The following is an 18,292-nucleotide window of genomic DNA, read 5'->3' as shown; positions in this document are numbered from 1 at the left end:
TGGAGCAGTCCCCCTTCTCATTCTGTAAAATATTACATTGCTACAGTCCGTTCCCACCAGCAGCAAATGTTGTTTCCGCCTGTGGGGAAACAATGTTTATCAGAGATGCTTCACTGTAAAAAAAAAAACCAGTTGAAAGCCAGTGTGGTGTAGTGGTTAAGAGCAGTAGTCTCGTAATCTGGGGAACCGGGTTCGTGTCTCCGCTCCTCCACATGCAGCTGCTGGGTGACCTTGGGCTAGTCACACTTCTCTGAAGTCTCTCAGCCCCACTCACCTCACAGAGTGTTTGTTGTGGGGGAGGAAGGGAAAGGAGAATGTTAGCCGCTTTGAGACTTCTTCGGGTAGTGATAAAGCGGGATATCAAATCCAAACTCTTCTTGTTCTTCTACTTGTCTTTAACAGATCTAAAATGGGGACTTTAAAATCTTGAAACTTTGAAAGTATTGAAATAATGATTTTTCACCAAAACAGCCGAATCCATAGCATTGCAATACCCATAACATCAACCATCTAAATTGCCAAGAAGATAGATTTCAGCTAAGTTTTGACCAGCATTTGTAAACACATGACTTGGGCCTCTTCTAATGCATAAATTTCAAGACTGTTTAACTCAGCCATTCTTCATGAGAGTTTTCTGGCTTAGGGTCACATTCAGGTCTGGGCTTGTGGCTTATCTGCCTTGAGACAAATCACAAGCTGCAGCCAAATATTAAAGCTAAAAATCAAAGCTGCATCAAGCGTGTTCTTTTTTTAAAAAAATCTGCTTGTCTATGATAATTAGAAAAATCAAGTCTCCCTACATTAAAGTATTTCACTTAGAAACAGAGATTCTGTATTTAATTTTGTGACCATGTGTATCCCAATTCCACATCTAAATGTATCTCCTAGCCAATTCCTCACCCTTCCCAGAATTATGAAGGTGTACTGGATCAAGTGTTTAGAAGAGATGAGCACATCTGTCCCTTTACTTACTGATGGCTGTTCAGTTTTCAAAATTACAGTATCTGTATCATCCAATAATCAGACAAGTATCCAGAAAATACGGAGTTGTCACCAGTATTAGGTAAAATATCTGTGTCCATTTTAGTAGTGAAGGTTAACTCCCCACACCAATTCCTAGTTTCAAGAACAAATTAACATTCTACTGTCAACTAGGGAAAAGAAACAATGATTATGAAAGGGTTTATGTTTACAGTCTTTATTAGCTAATCAACATCAACATGCAAAAATAAATGCTAAATACAAACTTCTACCATATGGTTTTTTCCAACTACAATGGTTTTATTTGGAGAGTGATAAGGATGTGATTTGCAGCTGTTAAAATTGAACTAATCTCTTGTGTAATGAATACCCTAAAATTACATAATTAATCCTGCAAGGCATCTTCAAAATTTGCCCAACACTTAAGGTTACCAGCTGATCCTTATGTGAGTACATTCTCAAAGTAAGAAATAAGGCAGTAGCACTAATGGTTTGATATTGAATCCTATGCACATAGTTAACTAATAAATGAAGAATTTTAACACTATGGTCAACTGGAAGAAGGACAGACATACAAGCAGTGCATTGTGCCTGTAATGTTTTCAGTTACTTCATATTTATGCAGTCTTCCCAAGATGGTCAATGTGGGGAGGGTTTTTGGAAGAGAATAAACCCCTGCAGTTCTTTTCAAAGAACTCCTAACTGATCCAGTTAAATCAGCCTTGTGTTAGTGTTGTCATCAAGCATCTACTATGGCCCATGGGATTGCTAACACAGAAAAAGGAAGCACACAGACCTACATCACACTCTTGACATTGCAAATGCATTTCCAGTTTATGTGTCTCATGCTGACAACCACATTTGAAGGGGAGATGCACGTGTGTGCATGCACACACTTGAGGCCACAAGGTCGACACACATTCGGAGGCCGTGACTGGCCCCAGTTCCCTGGTGCATGTTATCACAGTTTTGCATATTTGACCCCTTCAAATAATATGTTCTTCCATACATGGGCACATATTGGTGATGTTGAAAACAGGTCTGGAAGTGTGAAATGGCCCTTTGAGGTTCACTGTAACTTTTTTTTTCCTCATGTGAAACTGTCCATTTTTTGAGCTGAGTTTTTGCTGGATGATTATTTGAGAAAAGTCCAATTACTGTAACAAAATCCAAACATTCAATATTTGTTCCCTCCAAGTACAACTTTTTAGTCACACTTCCTCAGTTTCTAAGAGTGTATATTGTTGTTCATTGATCTTTGGTCGCAATAAAAAAATGCCACCAACCAATCTGATTCCCACCCCAGCTCTCTTAGCCACACTCAAGATCTTTCTCTACAGGTCATGCCAAAATATATTATGTCAAATTCCAGCGGCACTTCATTGTATGTACGAGGGAATTACATAATGTAGACCTTCTCAGCTTGTGAGAAGTTGAAGACTTCTTTGGTTCTTGGGCAAACTACTTTATCATCTTGACGAACAGAAAGCAAAGACTGAAACAAAAAGAAGAGAGATTAATTAAGATAGTCCCAAAGTGAATTAAAGTGTTTATCCATTCTTCAGTTTCTGTTATCTTAACTGCAAAGTTTTAAGAGCTGGTAACAGCTACACACAATCCGAGACTCCACACTGCTATATACACACACTAGGCAATGTCTGTTCAGCCTTTTTGTAATCCTATTTTGACTGATTTTTTATTATTATTTACAATATTTATATATTGCCTAATAAAGATTATTTGGGTGGTTTAAAGGTTTAAACAAAGTAAGAGACATGATAAAACAGAATAAAACTAGGAAATGCATAAAACCCATGTAAAAATTTGCAAAAAGTTAACATTAGCATAAGAATCTAAAAAGCAATAAAATATAAATATTAGAAAGCCTGGGAATATTTTTAAAAGGCTTCACAATGTAGGCACCAGGCAAGTTTCTCCATGGAGGGCATCCCACAACTGTAAAGGTCCTCTCCATGATAGTCAGGTGCTGAGTTTCCTTTGATGGCAATCCAGGGAAGGGCATTGAAAGATGATTTTAAGTTTGGGAATAGGTGCATGTAGGAAAAGGTGATCTTTCTGGTAAACTGTCAACCAAAGCCAATCAGAGCTTTAAATGGTTCATAACAACCCTTTGAACTGGACCTGAAAATGGACTATAAAGCTAGTGAAGTTGGTGAAGCACTGGCATTATCAATCCGTATCAGTTGGTTGTTGCTCTATTTTGGAGCAACTGAAGATGCAAGACAAACTGAAGTTTCTGGACCATCTTCAAAAGAATCCCCTTGTACAATGCATTCCAGAAATCCAAACAGGAGGTTAACAGGTATCAAAAGTTGTAGCAAAGCTATCTTTGTCCACAGCCGATACATCAGCTTAAGCTAATAAAAGGTATTCTGAGCCAAGGAGGCTACTTATGCCTCTAGTGACAATGAAAAGAGTAGACCAAAACTGCATGTGAGGCATGGCCAAATTTGGCCCGCCAGCTGTTTTGGGACTACAACTCCCATCATCCCTAGCTAACAGGCCCAGTGGTCAGGGATGATGGGAATTGTAGTCCCAAAACAGCTGGAGGACCAGGTTTGGCCATGCCTGCCTTAAGGGGAATGTAACCACCTCTAGTCCATATGAGCACCACTCAGCTAGGCAGACAAACCACCCTATAACAGCATTCAGTGTTGGCTAGATTGAGTCTGAATGGGTCTATGGGTCCATTACTGTGCTCAAAACCAAAAAGACAACTAGATGCAGGAGAAAACCCAGAGAGAATAAATTCTCAAATTGCCAAAATGTTTTATTATGCTCAACATATTCAAGAATTAAGAAGTTATTTCATCCGGAGCGTCTTACACTTCTTACCATTAACCCGCAAAGATAATTTTCTGAAGCTTTGTCCTCTGCTGAATTCAACTAAAGGCCTTTTGCAGAATTCAGCAAAGCAGAAAGCTGCACAAGTTAAAGTTGGAAGATTCAGTAAATTCATTTCCAAACCAATTTAACACCATTATCTGTTTTAGGAAGCCACATATATCACAATAGTTTGAAACATCTATGGAAAAACACTTACATTGTATCCATACACATATCCATTTGGAAGCATCATGGGAGGATTATTTTCATTCATCACATCTCCTGAAATCTTGCAGACTAGTCGGGAGTTGGCACAATGTGCCATTGGCAGAGGCTGAGCCAGCTTATTTAGGGATTTGCTACAAACAGGGCAGTCAGGATTTTTGGAACTGCCATCCTCTTTATAACATTGTCTGTTTAAAAGTGAGTTAAAGGATAATACATAAATTACATATTTGAATAATAAACACCGAACAGAGAACTCCATTGTTACAGAAGACGGCTTTTAGGCTTATATGAAGAAAGTGGATCTGCAGGTGCAGATGTTTATTTCAAGGACAACCAGTTTTATTTTTGTATACTTCCGAGCCTCCTAAACCTGTTAAATTTTCGGTTCACTAAAACAGTGGCCAAGATGCTTCAGGCTTGCTCAATTTTTTTACCAAGCGCGTAAAGATGAAAGAGTGTTTTCTGAATTCTGTTATTACAGAAAATTAAATAAAATCCCAAATTCATATCAAGATTAAGAGCCTGTGTGTCATGCAATCTGCATTTTGGAGAATACAAACTATGAAAGATGGCTGCTCTATTTTTAAGAAAAAAAGTATTCAAGGCATAAACATATGTCTTAAATTTGGACATAAATTTGCCAAATGCAGCTCAAGAAACAGCGAGTCTACAAAAGTTTTAAGGACTAAGTTTCAGCATCCTATTGTGATGCACTGAAGGATACGGTGTTTTTATAGCTGAAAGCCCGGCCTGGAGTGTTATAGTAAAGACAGAGTTGTTCCCCAGCTGATGCAGCCTGTAGTTATCATATCTAAACTGCTGGATTAGCATCCTCCACCGGGCAGGGTCCAGAAGATCCTGTGGGGAACACAGACACAAAAAGCAAAAGGTAGATTGTGCTATTTCAATAGTTTCAAAGTATTGGGAATGTAATTATGTATTGCAACCAGTCGAACCTGGAATTTTTTTGTACATCTCAATTTTAATACTTTCAAATAGACCAACCATTGCCAGCTGTCAACATCGAGAAACAGATTAACAGAACATTTTGCCAATAGCAACAAGCAAGTTAAATGCATGTTTGAAATCCTCAATATTTAATAGTAAAGGTAAAGGGACCACTGACCATTAGGTCCAGTCGTGTCCGACTCTCGGGTTGCGGCACTCATCTCGCTTTACTGGCCGAGGGAGCCGGCGTACAGCTTCCGGGTCATGTGGCCAGCATGACTAAGCCACTTCTGGAGAACCAGAACTGCGCATGGAAACACCGTTTACCTTCCCGCTGGATCGGTACCTATTTATCTACTTGCACTTTGACGTGCTTTTGAACTGCTAGGTGGGCATCAATTTATAATAATGGGCATCAATTTAGAGTCCGTAATCATTAGCGCATCAGGACACTGCAAAAAAAAAAAAAGAAAAAACCCTCTGCCCATCTTTTTAGCTTAATTTAATTGACACATACCTTGTAAGGAGAGATATGAGTATCTGAAGGGAAGGCCAACATTCCCATCACCTGTCGTACCTCGTCCAGTTGATTTCCTTCAGCCTGGCTGAAATGCTTCCTTGCATGTCTGAAATTCAGAACGCAAAATTACTCTGCTTGCATCCTCAGCATCTCAACGTTTGCTTTATGTTCATTTTAAGAAGTAACCAACCCTTACCTAGAAAGAGAAACGTTTTTCGAAGCAAATCTTACAACCCCAGGAAGTTTTCTCACTGATCTATGAAAGTACTACATTTCTGAGCCACAAAGTTTGTTCCAGAAGAGAATTCAATGAACTATGATCATTCATCAAAACACCATTTTTGTTCCAAGTCCTGGGGAGTGTCTGATTCAAATATAGTGCTAACTAGGGTTGGGAGACTGTGGGGTGTGTACACCCCCCTCACCTACAATGTCACCACCATAGCAAGAATGGTGTGGGAACACTTTTGATTTTTATGTAGCAGTGTTAGGGCTGATGAGGACCAACATGCTGTCGTCCGCTGTTGCAGAACAGCGAGAATTGCTGCTGTGGCAACAACCAGGTGCCAGAAGAAGAATTCTGGCATTCTGAACATCAGCTGGTCCATTCAATGCAATCATCTCACAACCTCTGATTTTGATTCTGTGTGACCAACACAAGCTAGAATGTCACCAGTCTCCTTCCTTGCTGCACCCATTGTCCTGGAATAAGACTGTGTTGAGTAAGAAAAACAAAAATTTGCTGAATGCAGGTAACTCCCAACATAGGCGCATTTAACTTGCACACATACGACTTTATTGGCATTTTTAAAAAAAATGTAAAGAGGGCAGAAAGAGGGTGGGTATCTGGGAAGAAAGACTTTGGCAATCCCAACTGCAATTGAACAAAACAGGTTTTGATTTTTACACACTACCCCTGGAACATAACCCCCATGTAAGTTGAGAGTTGCCTGTATTTTAAGGCATTAGTTTGGAGACACAACATGTCAGTTTGACAAAGCAGTAACCAACAGCTCTAAAATGGTCTAAAGAAAACAAACAAAATCTAAGAACACAGAGTTACAGTAATACACCGTGAGTCGTTTATCTAACTCCAAAAAGCAGGACTCCCTCAATACAAGGCCTGATAGGTGTTTAGCTATAGTTATCTGAGCAAATTTATTCTACTTGGTGGCTTGCAGCTAGAAAAGTCACATATTCTAATGGCTCCTCCTCATAGTCTACTGTATTGTGCCTATTTGATGACTCATCATGCAAACTGAGCTCTTCACAATCATATCAAAGTTCCAAGGGTTATATTGGACGACACCAACAAATGGCAAACTGGGAAGAGTGATGATAGAGACTGGATCAATTCTCAATGGTTCTCACAGTTTACTTTTATTGTATTTAAATCAATCTGCAACCTGAGATACAATTGAGAAGGGGGAAATATTGATCCTCATCACAGTTTGAGTAACTTGGGATAGCTAATCACTAGCCCAATGGTGTTCAACTGTAGTATCTGACACCTTCTTTGACATCATGTTCTATGATGGAGCTTATTTCTACCTCATCCCCTTTACATTATCCTACCATCTACAATGCTAATAACACCAACACTGTCCCTACCAGAAAAAATATGATGGCAGGTCTTAACGTATCATGAAGCAAAGGCCTTTCTAGCTGTCTAATATTTCCAGTTTAGGTTTAGAAAAGTTTAGCTTCTTGGACCATTGTCTCTGCTTCCTTAAGGAAGGATTTCTGGAAAGAGATGGGTTGCACCTCAAAGTGGTTGGCAAGAATATGTTTGCTAAGAGTCTCACAAACCTGATCAGGAGAGCTTTAAACTAAATCCTATGGGGAAAGAGGACAATAGCTGGTTGACGGGAACACTTGGTAATGGAGATAATAGCTTCACTGACACACATGAGACTGAGGTACTGCTCCAGAAACCTGCTAAAGGGCAGGAAACTACAAGGAGGAAGCAGCTGGAACGAATGATTTGTATCTATATTAATGCACAGGGTATAGGAACCAAGCAAAACAAATTTGAGCAAATATGGTCTAATAGGCATCACTGAAACCTAGTGGGATGAGTGAGACTCATGACTGGAATGTAGAAATTGAGGATTATAACCAGTACAAAATTCTGCACATCCTATTTCCATACCTGACAGCATCCAGTCTCTTGTTCTGTCGAATAAGTTCAATGAACTCCTGAATCCTTAGGCTGAACTCCAGACAGCTCTAAGATTAAAGAAAAGACAGGGCCTTAGATGTGATCACATTTAACCCGTGATCTTAGACATACTTATTTTACATTATGTTACACTGAAATCAATAGGAGTTTTGAGTTAATATATTTAGGATTAAGGTGTACACACTTCTATTTGTTGGTGTTTATGTCAATAATGATGTGCTACTAGATTATAATTAATAAAATATAATAAATATAATATAATACAATACAATATAATATAATATAAGGTTTGAGTTGCATAAAAACAAATCTATTTGCACCTCAGAATTGAATGGTATTAAAAATCCTGATGCTATAACTAAAGTCTGGTTCCTAGCCAGTGTTACCTATCTGCATTTTAAATTTGAATTCTGTGCTGTAACTGAAAATACTTTCTGAGAAGCAACAATCAGAAATAAGAGGATCTGCATCTTTCAATGAGACCTCTTTGAACAGGAATAAGTTATTATTCCACACTACTTAATAAAATTTAAAGAACATCAAAAGGCATTTGTTTATTGGGGGGGAATTAGATGGACTGAGGTCATCTGCAGGTTAAATGTTTACAGTACTTGGTGATAACAGATCAAATTACTTCGTACTGAATTTCCCTTAACATTTGTTCGTTGTAATGCGAAGAGCTTGTATTAAAACTAACCTTCACTTAAAACTGATCCTACAGGTGAAACTTGAAAAATTAGAATACCGTGGAAAGGTTCGTTTCTTTCAGTAATTCAACTTAAAAGGTGAAACTAATATATGAGACAGACTCATGACATGCAAAGCGAGATATGTCAAGCCTTTATTTGTTATAATTGTGATGATTATGGCATACAGCTGATGAGAATCCCAAATTAATAATCTCAACTTTGGGGTTTTCATCAGCTGAACGCCACAATCATCACAATTATAACAAATAAAGGCTTGACATATCTCGCTTTGCATGTCATGAGTCTATCTCATATATTAAACTCCAGTAGCTAATGAAAACAATTGCTTACATAAATGGACTTTTCCACGATATTCTAATTTTTTTGAGTTTCATCTGTAATGTTCTCTTTTTATATACAGTTATACCTTGGTTTGCACTCACTGCGGGTTGCGCATTTTCAGGATACGAATGCATTGAACCCACTGGAACAGGTTACTTCTGGGTTTCGGTAATCGCGCTTTGCACATGCGCAGAAGTGCTGAATTGTGTCACACGTGTGAGCAGACGCAGCAGTGCGGGTTGCAAACGCTGCGGGTTGCAAACACGCCTCCCGCACAGATTGCCTTCACAACCTGAGCATCCACTGTGCAATCATTAATCAACTGCACTGCAATGTTATCCATGTGCCTAAAGTTTTTAAAAATATCATTAAGTGGGGGGGGGTGCTGTTTTTGAAATTTCTTTCAGTTTAAAACTGCAGTCTGCTTACATCAAGGGAGAGTTAAAATACCCTTCCCCAACCTAACGCCCTCCAGATGTTCTGGACCTGCACCAGCCCCATCTGCTGACTATGCTGTATGGAGCTGATAGGAGCTGCAGTCCAAAACATCTGAAGGGGCACCAAGTTGCAGAAAGAAGAGTTAAGGAACACATTGCAACGTGTGTATTTATGCATAAATGCTACAACTTGCACTGGACCAAACATTATCACGTGTCTGTACTGCTATGGCAGCTCTCCTCCTTCACACCACTGTGGCAAGTTACAGCTTCAGGATCACATATCCTGCAATTTTATACTTGGGGGATGGGCTGCACTATAGTTAACTGCATACTGTACAATATGTTTCAGCACTATAAAGAGCCCCCCCCCCCGAATTTTAAGGACACGACATTCATATTCTGCTCTCTTCTGCTTATCTTGCAGTAAAACTTTTTCATAAAGCATTATGCAACGATTGTATGCCACTGAAATCCTATGCTGCCGAAGTCGACAGGACCTTGGACAGTAAGGTTTCTGCATGCAACTAGACTGTACCGAGAATTTGCAAAACAAAGAGCTGGTGTGGCAAAGCAAATGTTGGTACTTACCATGGTTAAGTTCCTTCTCTGGAGGGAGAAAGGGGATCCTGTGTGGGTTGTCACTGCCCACTTCTCCACTGGCAGGAAGTCACACTTTTGAGAGGGCACGCCTGGTGGGCAGGGAAACCCCCTCACCAGTTCAATTCGTGCTTAAACAAGTAACTGCATAGCCAAAAATTAAACAACTTAACAAACAGGAAGGAAAAGGAACACAACTTGTAAGGAGAAAAGAACTCAGCCGTCCCACAGTGGGACATACCACTCTGTTCCTGAGGCCCAGTCCCAAGAGGTTCTAATGACCCCTGTAAGGTAGCCCAGGTGAAGAAGAGAAGAATGGTATGGGCTAAAGAATAAGTGAAGGGAAAACCAGGGTGGAGGAAGAGGGAGAACACTGGTGGTGGTGGTGGGCCCCAAACCCCTGGTTGACCCTCAGCTCTTTGTGCCCAATGGCCTCCCCCCCCACAGTGGTCACTTGGGAAGACTGGATCCCCTTCCTCCCTACAGAGAAGGAACTTAACACGGTAAGTACCATTATTTATTTTTCTTTTAGTAGAAGAAGGGGATCCTGTGTGGGATGTATCTCAGCAATTACCAGACTGCGTAACTGTGGGTAACCATGTTCACCACCTACTGAAGCACTCATTTCCCAAAGGAGGCCTTGACCGAGTTGTAAATGTTTCATGAGTAATGCCTCATGAAGGTGGGACATGAGAACCAGGTGGGTGTCCTGCATATGTCACCCAGAGGGGCTTGGGTCCGAAATACCGCTGAGGCGGCAGCGCTCCTGGTGGAAATGGGCTGTGATACCCAAAGGAGCCCGCCCCCCTCCAGGAACCCCTCACAGCACCTTTATCCATCATGCTAATAACACTGTGTCCCTTGGATCTGGACTGGAAGGAAACAAACGTGAACTCTGATAGGTGGAATTCCACTGTGCACCTGAAGTAGATCTTGATGGGCCTGCACACATCCAGTGACTATCATTCCTTCTCCCTATCTGACTTGGGCTTTGAGCAGAAGGAAGGGAGGACCACCTCTTGAGCTCTGTGGAGGTTGGCATTAACCTTTGGGATGAAGGTCTAATCACAGCTTGACAGACTCCTTCGGAATAATACATTAACTCCTTGTGGACAGAAAGGGCTGCAATCTCTGATACCCGCCGGGCTGAGGTGACAGCCGCTAGGAAAAGAGCCTTCCAGCTCAGGAACTTCAGTTACCATCTGCAGGTGCTCAAAGGGGTTGGGGAGACCAGTGAGCATCTTCAGAACCATATGGAGGTCTCAGGTGGGGAACCTGTGCACTTTAGTAGTAGTAGTAGTATACCACCCTTCATCCAAAGATCCCAGGGCAGATTTAGCAGCACTGCCAATAAGCATTTGACCAAGGAGAAGGAACTCAGAGGGGTTCCTGCTGAGCCCAAGGCAGCTACTTGTCTGCCAAGGGTGTTGGGGCAGAGCCCTTGGTCCAGGCTAGGATGTCCATTGTCTGCCCTGCCCGGGTTCCCAATGACTCTTTTGATGAGTCCACAGAGAGCTCCATCCTCCTAAGCAGCTCTCCTCCTGGGCAAAACCACCTTCCATCGCTTTTCACCCATTTATGAAACCTTCCCCCCACTACAGAAGGTCCAGAAGCCTCCAAGGGCAGTAGGCCTGAAAGGCCAAAGAAAATGGATACTTGAAGGAAGAAAAGGAGAGATCTATGGTGCCAGGAGTGAGCGAAAAAGTGGCAGGCAGAGGAGGAGCCGGATGATCCAGGAACAAAGCAAACAAAAGATCAAAGGAAAATGCCTTTCAAAATGGTGTTCCCACCTTCTCACTTTTGCCGTGCCTGGAGCTCCCGGAAAGAGCACCCTTCAGTGGAGCTAGCAGGAAGTTGAATTGACTGGGAGGGGAGTGCCCTGCCCACCAGGTGTACCCCCTCAAAAATTTGACTTTCTGCCAGTGGAGAGGTGGGCGGTGACAACCCACACAGGATCCTTTTCCTTCTCTACAGAGAAAGAACTTATCATGGCAAGTACCAATGTTTGCTTTACACCACACCAGCATGTGGTGGGGGAGAGCCGCCCTGCTAACTTAGCATTGCTACTTTTTACCTAGATGGTGCTGGGACGAAGTGGAGGCTGTGTGTGAACACCAGCAGCCTCACTAGTAAAACTGCCTTGCCACATTCCCATCCAGGTAAACAACAGGGATGCCGGTACTGGGATCTTGGCTCTGCAGCACCACACACACCACTTCTGGCTAAGACACAGCCATGGATCAAGAGGTACCTGGTTTCAATCATCGTCTCTGCCAAGAACTCCTTAGGTGGCCTTAGGGAGCTGAAGTAGACAGTGGCTTGCCTATCTGCAATGTGTAGATAATGTTGACTTACCTTAGAGGAATGCTGTAAAAACAAGGATTACCTATGTTAAGTGCACTCAACACTTTTTAAAGCACTATAATTATTTTAAAGCAAGGAAATGTAACTGCATGTGGTTATGCTGCCCAGAAACAAACTTCTACCAAGGGCACCTTTCCCCAATATGAAATTACATCTGTTCGCACCCAATTCAATTTTCCTACTATAAAAAACTTGAGCTTTGCTTACAGAAAGCTTCTCAGTAGAATACAAAATTGTAGCTATGTAAGCCCTGTACTTCTCCATATACTTGCCCAAGTTATTTTTACACACAAGATTTATAAAACTTGTTTTGTTAGGTAAAGTTAATTTAGTAAGTATACTTTTAATCAACTGGAAACAAATTTTGCCCATGATACAGCTTCATCACATGGGACAACTTATAAGAATCAAGATAGATTACATTAAGTGCATTTTTAACCAGTAACAATACAGTTCCTGGTGGTAGTGGTTATTGTTTATCCATTCACCTCTGCTCATTCAGGCATAATTTTTTTTTGCAACCTATAAAGGTTACATTAAATTAAAGCATCATCCAGTTTGCATACCTTCATCTTCCTGAGCCTAGATTTGTTATCATGACACCAAGCTAAGCAAGTCATTGTTTCTTGTCTTTCCAAGGATTCTTCTACTTCTTTGGCAGTCAGGAACATCTCAATATTTACCAGATCCTAAATAGAGATAGGAGTGTGGGAGAGAGAAAGAAAAAGTGAGAGACTCACCAGAGCCAGAGGAATGACACCATACACAGCTTTCGTTAAGATAACTAATAAGCTTTAGAAGATGACCCAAACATTGAGGTTTTTCCTTTTTGTGGGGACAAGGGAGGGATTTGCAGAGCACCGACGTAAGGACAGTCAAACTCCTTTTCCTTAATGAAGAAAGATTTTTATCCAAATCCCAATCAATGTCTATGAATTAAAAAAATAAAACATTTATACTGGCCAAAATCTGAAGAGCTGTTTTAAGTACACTCAAGGGCTTGGACATGTCTAGGGAATCTTAGCTTTTTCCCTCTGAGGGATAGGCCCCAATAATCTGTCACAAACTGCTTTTCAAAACTTCTTCAGTGTCAAAGAATGTTTGCCATGTACGGGGGAGGGGGGCTGCTGTTCAAGAAACATAGCTAAAGTTCCCTGAACATGTGGAACTAGTTGTGCAGTGCTTTCGTTCCAAGCTTTTAAGTATTTCCTTTTAAAATAACCTTATTAAAAATACTGGAATTCAATACAAACATACGGAAGTCTATATCCAAACAAAATGAACCCCTGCCTCTCTATCAAACACGATGAGTTAGTCTGATTTCCTATACAAAAGAGGCAAAGATGTGTGACTTGAAGTCAAGCATTGTAAATTACACAATACAATGTGCATTTCTTAATGCCAAAAGCATATTTTCATTGCATGAAAAAATAACCCTGCTTCTGGCTAGTTTTGGGCACTTTACCTTCAAGTCCTGACCTGTGTCTAGAGGACCATACAAAATCTCAATTCCACAAAATAAGAGATATTTTGTAAACTAGAAGCATGTGAACCGTAAGATTCAAGACTTTGGATTATTCTCCAGAGTGTCTTCAGTAGTAGAAGGTTCAAAATAATTAAGCTATAAGATACTACAGATGCAACAAACAAGTTATTAAAGAAAAATGAGAGAAAAACAGCAATGAGGTTTAGAGATCTCTTATTTGAGAACACTTTTCAACTGTTCCCCTTCTTTGCCCTTGGGGCTGTTGACACTGTATAGGCCAATGAGAATTTTTACATATACTGTATATATTTTGGAAACTTGTTTGTTTTCTATGCATTTGGACTCCTCTTATGATATATATTTTTTCTTTCCCCCCCCCCATGTTGTTTCAAGACGGGTCGGGGGGGGGGGTGGCCGACATTGCCGCGGACCCCGGGCACCCTCTGTGGCGCCTCTCCGCCTGGCGGCACAATGCAATCAGGGAGGACAGTCCGCCCCATTGGACAGCCGCGCCTGGGGAGGGACGGCGGACTGGCGGGGGGAGGGTGCAGTGGCGGTCGTCTACCTCGGCCTCGGGATGCAGCAAGAGCTGCTGCGCAGGGGCTGTAACATCCACCGCCGGACGAGGGCAGCGGGCCACACGCAGAACGAATTATTTTCGTCTAGCGAGGCACCACTGTAAATACTTAAAACACAGTGTTCATGGAGTTGTTTCCATACAAACGGATCCCAATTCTTCATCACCTATGACAAACAGCCACATCTGTACAAGAAATACACTATTTGGGAAGGTAATCAATGGCTTGGATGAGCTGGAGAAATTGCCAGTGAGCGAGAATACATTCCACCCCCTTAATGACATAATGTTAAAGATGTTACAATTCATGCTAATTCTTCTGCTCAATAGCTAAAAATGCCAATGCATATTTCTGAAGGACTGGCTTGAAAAACAGCTGGTGAGTCTTTGAAGACAGATGGAGCTTGTGCATTCTCTCTTGGGATTATGGACTTCCCAAGCTTTTCAAATTTCAACATTTCACAGGACAAAAGGCCACTTTTTGATGTGTGAAATTGTACACATTTAAGAAAGCTGGGTTCACTTTTTAAAAAATAAAAAATGAGCCTTTCAAAACTGCAGATTCTTTTTGGTTTCTTAGAATTCCCAATGCCATGTAAGAAGCTGCTACTATTTTATATCTGATACATAGTCAGATACAGCATCAGTACTTAAAATGGTATAAGAAAATACTTCCCGAACTGCACAGTTTAAAACTGCAAGCCAGGAGAATGTACCATTTCTCTCCAGTATAAAACCTTCCTGTACTTGGAAACTGAAGGACAGAAAGGAAGATGCAAGCTTAGTACTCTCTTTGATATGCTGTAGTCTTCCATTTGTTGGTTATGTTTGGTTTTTGATAGCTGATTCAGTCAGGCATAGGGTCAAATACGGAGTGAAGAATGGGGGAAAAGAAGAGGCATGATTGCAGAATTGCAGAGTTGGAAGGGACCCGGTGGGTCATCTAATCCAACCCCCAGAAATACAGGAATAACATAAGGCAGTGAACATAGAGAGTTTGCTTCCCTGTCTTGTGGCTTACCATGCCTGACCCCAACAGGAAGCTGCCTCCATAACATCACCCCCTCCCCCAAAATCAGGATCTAGTCTCCCAGTTAAAGACTCAGCAGGCACCCCACCACTGAACGATTGCCTTTGAGGTCTCCACGACAACCTTTCATTTCTCAAGGAAAGTGATGTCTTCCAGATAAGCAGTAGTAATAACAATCTAATAACTGGAAGTAGCGGGGGGGGGGGGCGGGAAGCAGATAGCTATCTAGATTCCAGACAGTACCAAATAAAGCAGCCTTTTGTACTTCATCACAGCAAATACCAACCTCAATACCACTTTGCCTGGCCAGTTTTACAGCTGTATTGTAATAGCCACATCGCAAGAGATGCTCCACCATCATACGATCCATGCGTTTTTTCTTCCACATATTAGCAGCAGCTGGTTGATCACTGCTGTGCTCCTTGAGATGCTCAATCCTGCGCTTGCATAGTTTTGCACTCTCGTCTTCAGCCTGGATTGATTCCACTGCCTACATCAAGAAACCCCTTATTCAGTCAGAAATTACATTGAACAGGTCTGTACTCCACATTTCACATTTTCTACCATATCAATGTAGAAAAATATATACAACCTACTAAGAAATACAACATCAAATACAACACCCTCACCCCACCCTGGCAACAGTCAAGTCGCAGTATTAATACATAGCTGAAACATATACTATTCTACCCAGGACTATGGGACACACACAAACAGCCATTATTACCATCTACCACTTATTTGTTAACATCCTTGCAGTTAATGGAGATACTGGAGGAATCGACTGTCATCCCATGAACATGCAACTGTTTAACAAAGGAAGTTGAGGCTTCTGACAAAGGGCAGAACATGACTTTTCAGTAACACATGGTGCTTATTTTGCAGTTATCATAAACGTATAGTTAAAATATTGGTGGGACCAGAACCTTGTGAAATGTTCCTATCAAAAATTTATAACCTGAATCTAATACAAAGGTAGACAAATCTCACTTAAATCAGTGGGCTTAAGTACAGTCACAATTGTGCTGAATTTTGGTCCAGAACCTGTCCAACACTATGTACAGTCGACTCACAATCTGCACACATTTAACTTGCATGACTGCAATGTCAGTGCTTGGTGACCAACCAGCTGATATCACACAAATTAAGCACATGGAAGGCAGAGAGCTTAAAAGCTCTCAGGCTTGCATACTGGGTTCTGGGAAGGTATCACATGGGCTCTGGAAGGCTCCTGCAAGACCTCGCAGGAGCCCCCCAGAGCCTGGTAAGCAGGCAGAAGAGCTTAAAATCTTAAAAGCTCTCCACCTTGCTGCGGTGGGGGTAAGCAAATCCAATGCATGATTTTGGTTTTATGTTGCAAAAAGGATTTGCAATTTTACTCCTCATTTTTTTCTGCATAATGTTACTTCTACTTTTGAGTTCCTTGTTAGGTCATTTGGGGGCTGAAGAATATTAACCTTTTTAAACAAACATTCAGAAGTTTAAGTTTTCATCAAAAACAGGTCTGTAGCTTCCTAGACTTTTTTTTAAAAATGACACCTCCTTGTGTTTATGATGTAATCTCTTTCTTGGCATAGCCCCTAAAGAATGTAAGAGTAGCCTGCTGGATCAGGCCAATGGCCCATCTAATCCAGCATCCTGTTCTCACAGTGGCCAACCAGATGTCTATGGGAATCCAGCAAGCAGAACCTTATCCTCCCATGGTTTCCAGCAACTGGTATCCAGCAGCTTTGCTGCCTCTGACAGTATAACCATTGTAGCTTGACAGCCCTCTCCTTCTCCATGGATTTGTTTAATCTGCTTTTAAAGCCATCCAGCTTACCTTTCTTTTCAGAACACTGAGTTTTTCGACTACTCCATCAAGGAGACTAACCACAGAATCCACAGCTGGGCAGCTGCTCAGCGTCTTCTCCAGCTCTGCTACAACCATAGTTACGTGGCTAGTCTCTCGGTCAATGTTTTTCTGAGCAGCTCGGAAACGTTTGTTCAGCGTTTCGTATGGTACCTTTAAGAAGAAGAAAAATTAAAACAGTGTGAATAGTGTTTACATCCAAACTCTTGTGTTTATATTTTTATTTAGGAAGACAGGAAGCAGCCTCATACTGAATCACACCATTGGAGAAGCCTGGTCTCCAATGATGCACAGCAAGTTTCCATAGATTTGAAGGTGTGTTTTCCAGTCCTACTTGGAGATGTTTACTGTATCTTATGCGGAAAACTCTCAACAAAAAATAATTTCAAAGAATATATTTAAAAATATCCCAGTTGGCTCTCCCTCCACAAAGGTGTTCTAATCACTCTATCTCTAGCTGCAGGTCTCACTCAATATGTCAAAGTACTTAAAGCACTCAGGCATTTGATATGTTCTGTGTAGTATCTTTTGCTGGATTAGTCTCGATCAGGTATTTAATGAAGCAGATATGAATGTCTGTAAAGCTGCCTTCCAATCCATAAGCTGCAATGTGAGTTTAAATTCTGTGTTCCACTTACCGTATATACTTGAGTATAAGCCTAGTTTTTCAGCACACTTTTTGTGCTTTAAAAGCTGCCCTCGACTTATACTCAAGTCAACCATTCCTTAAGAAGTGTACAAGAACGGTGGTTCTTTACTCTCCCCAGGCAGCTTGTTCCATTCCTGAACTGCTCACATAAATGCAAACTTTAGACCCCAGAAGGCAGAAAGCCTATCAGTTAAGGAAGTATTAAAACCCCACAGGTGCTCATTTTCCCTGGCTCCTGCTTAAACAGGACAGGATCCCAGCCTTCTCTGTATAACACAAGGGAACATTGCGCTGTGGGTTAAACCACAGAGCCCTAGGGCTTGCTGATCAGAAGAATGGCGGTTCAAAACCCTGCGACTGGGTGAGCTCCACAGCAGCAAAGGAGGAAGAGGAAGGAGCAGCCCAAAGGGCTGCTTTGGGCTGCTCGTTCCTCCTCTACCACAGTGGCAAAGGTGAACCGGCTTATACTTGAGTCAATAAGCTTTCCCACATTTTTGTAGGGAAATTAGGTGCCTCGGCTTATATTTGGGTCGACTTATACTCGAGTATATACGGGTACT

General features: G+C 41.4%; 1 protein-coding gene across 2 annotated transcripts in view; it reads right to left on the bottom strand.

Annotated features, from left to right (window-relative positions):
- Positions 1 to 1,186: 1,186 nt before the first annotated feature.
- The window catches only part of MAEA (macrophage erythroblast attacher, E3 ubiquitin ligase), a 28,039-nt gene continuing 10,933 nt past the window's right edge, over positions 1,187 to 18,292 (bottom strand). Inside the window, exons 2-10 of one of the 2 annotated variants that reach the window (XM_033148399.1) lie at positions 17,054 to 17,236; positions 15,518 to 15,721; positions 12,705 to 12,827; positions 12,130 to 12,141; positions 7,677 to 7,753; positions 5,522 to 5,630; positions 4,781 to 4,914; positions 4,046 to 4,241; positions 1,187 to 2,476 (exon numbers count right to left, since the gene is read on the bottom strand). In XM_033148399.1, the coding sequence (XP_033004290.1) occupies positions 2,381 to 2,476; positions 4,046 to 4,241; positions 4,781 to 4,914; positions 5,522 to 5,630; positions 7,677 to 7,753; positions 12,130 to 12,141; positions 12,705 to 12,827; positions 15,518 to 15,721; positions 17,054 to 17,236 (1,134 nt within the window). In that variant the 3' untranslated portion in view covers positions 1,187 to 2,380. The remainder of the gene's footprint in view (positions 2,477 to 4,045; positions 4,242 to 4,780; positions 4,915 to 5,521; positions 5,631 to 7,676; positions 7,754 to 12,129; positions 12,142 to 12,704; positions 12,828 to 15,517; positions 15,722 to 17,053; positions 17,237 to 18,292) is intronic. The other variant, XM_033148400.1, reaches the window with a different exon arrangement.

Source organism: Lacerta agilis, chromosome 5 (assembly GCF_009819535.1).
Source record: "Lacerta agilis isolate rLacAgi1 chromosome 5, rLacAgi1.pri, whole genome shotgun sequence".
Taxonomy (NCBI): Eukaryota; Metazoa; Chordata; class Lepidosauria; order Squamata; family Lacertidae; genus Lacerta; species Lacerta agilis.
This window is presented reverse-complemented; position numbering and strand designations above follow the sequence as displayed.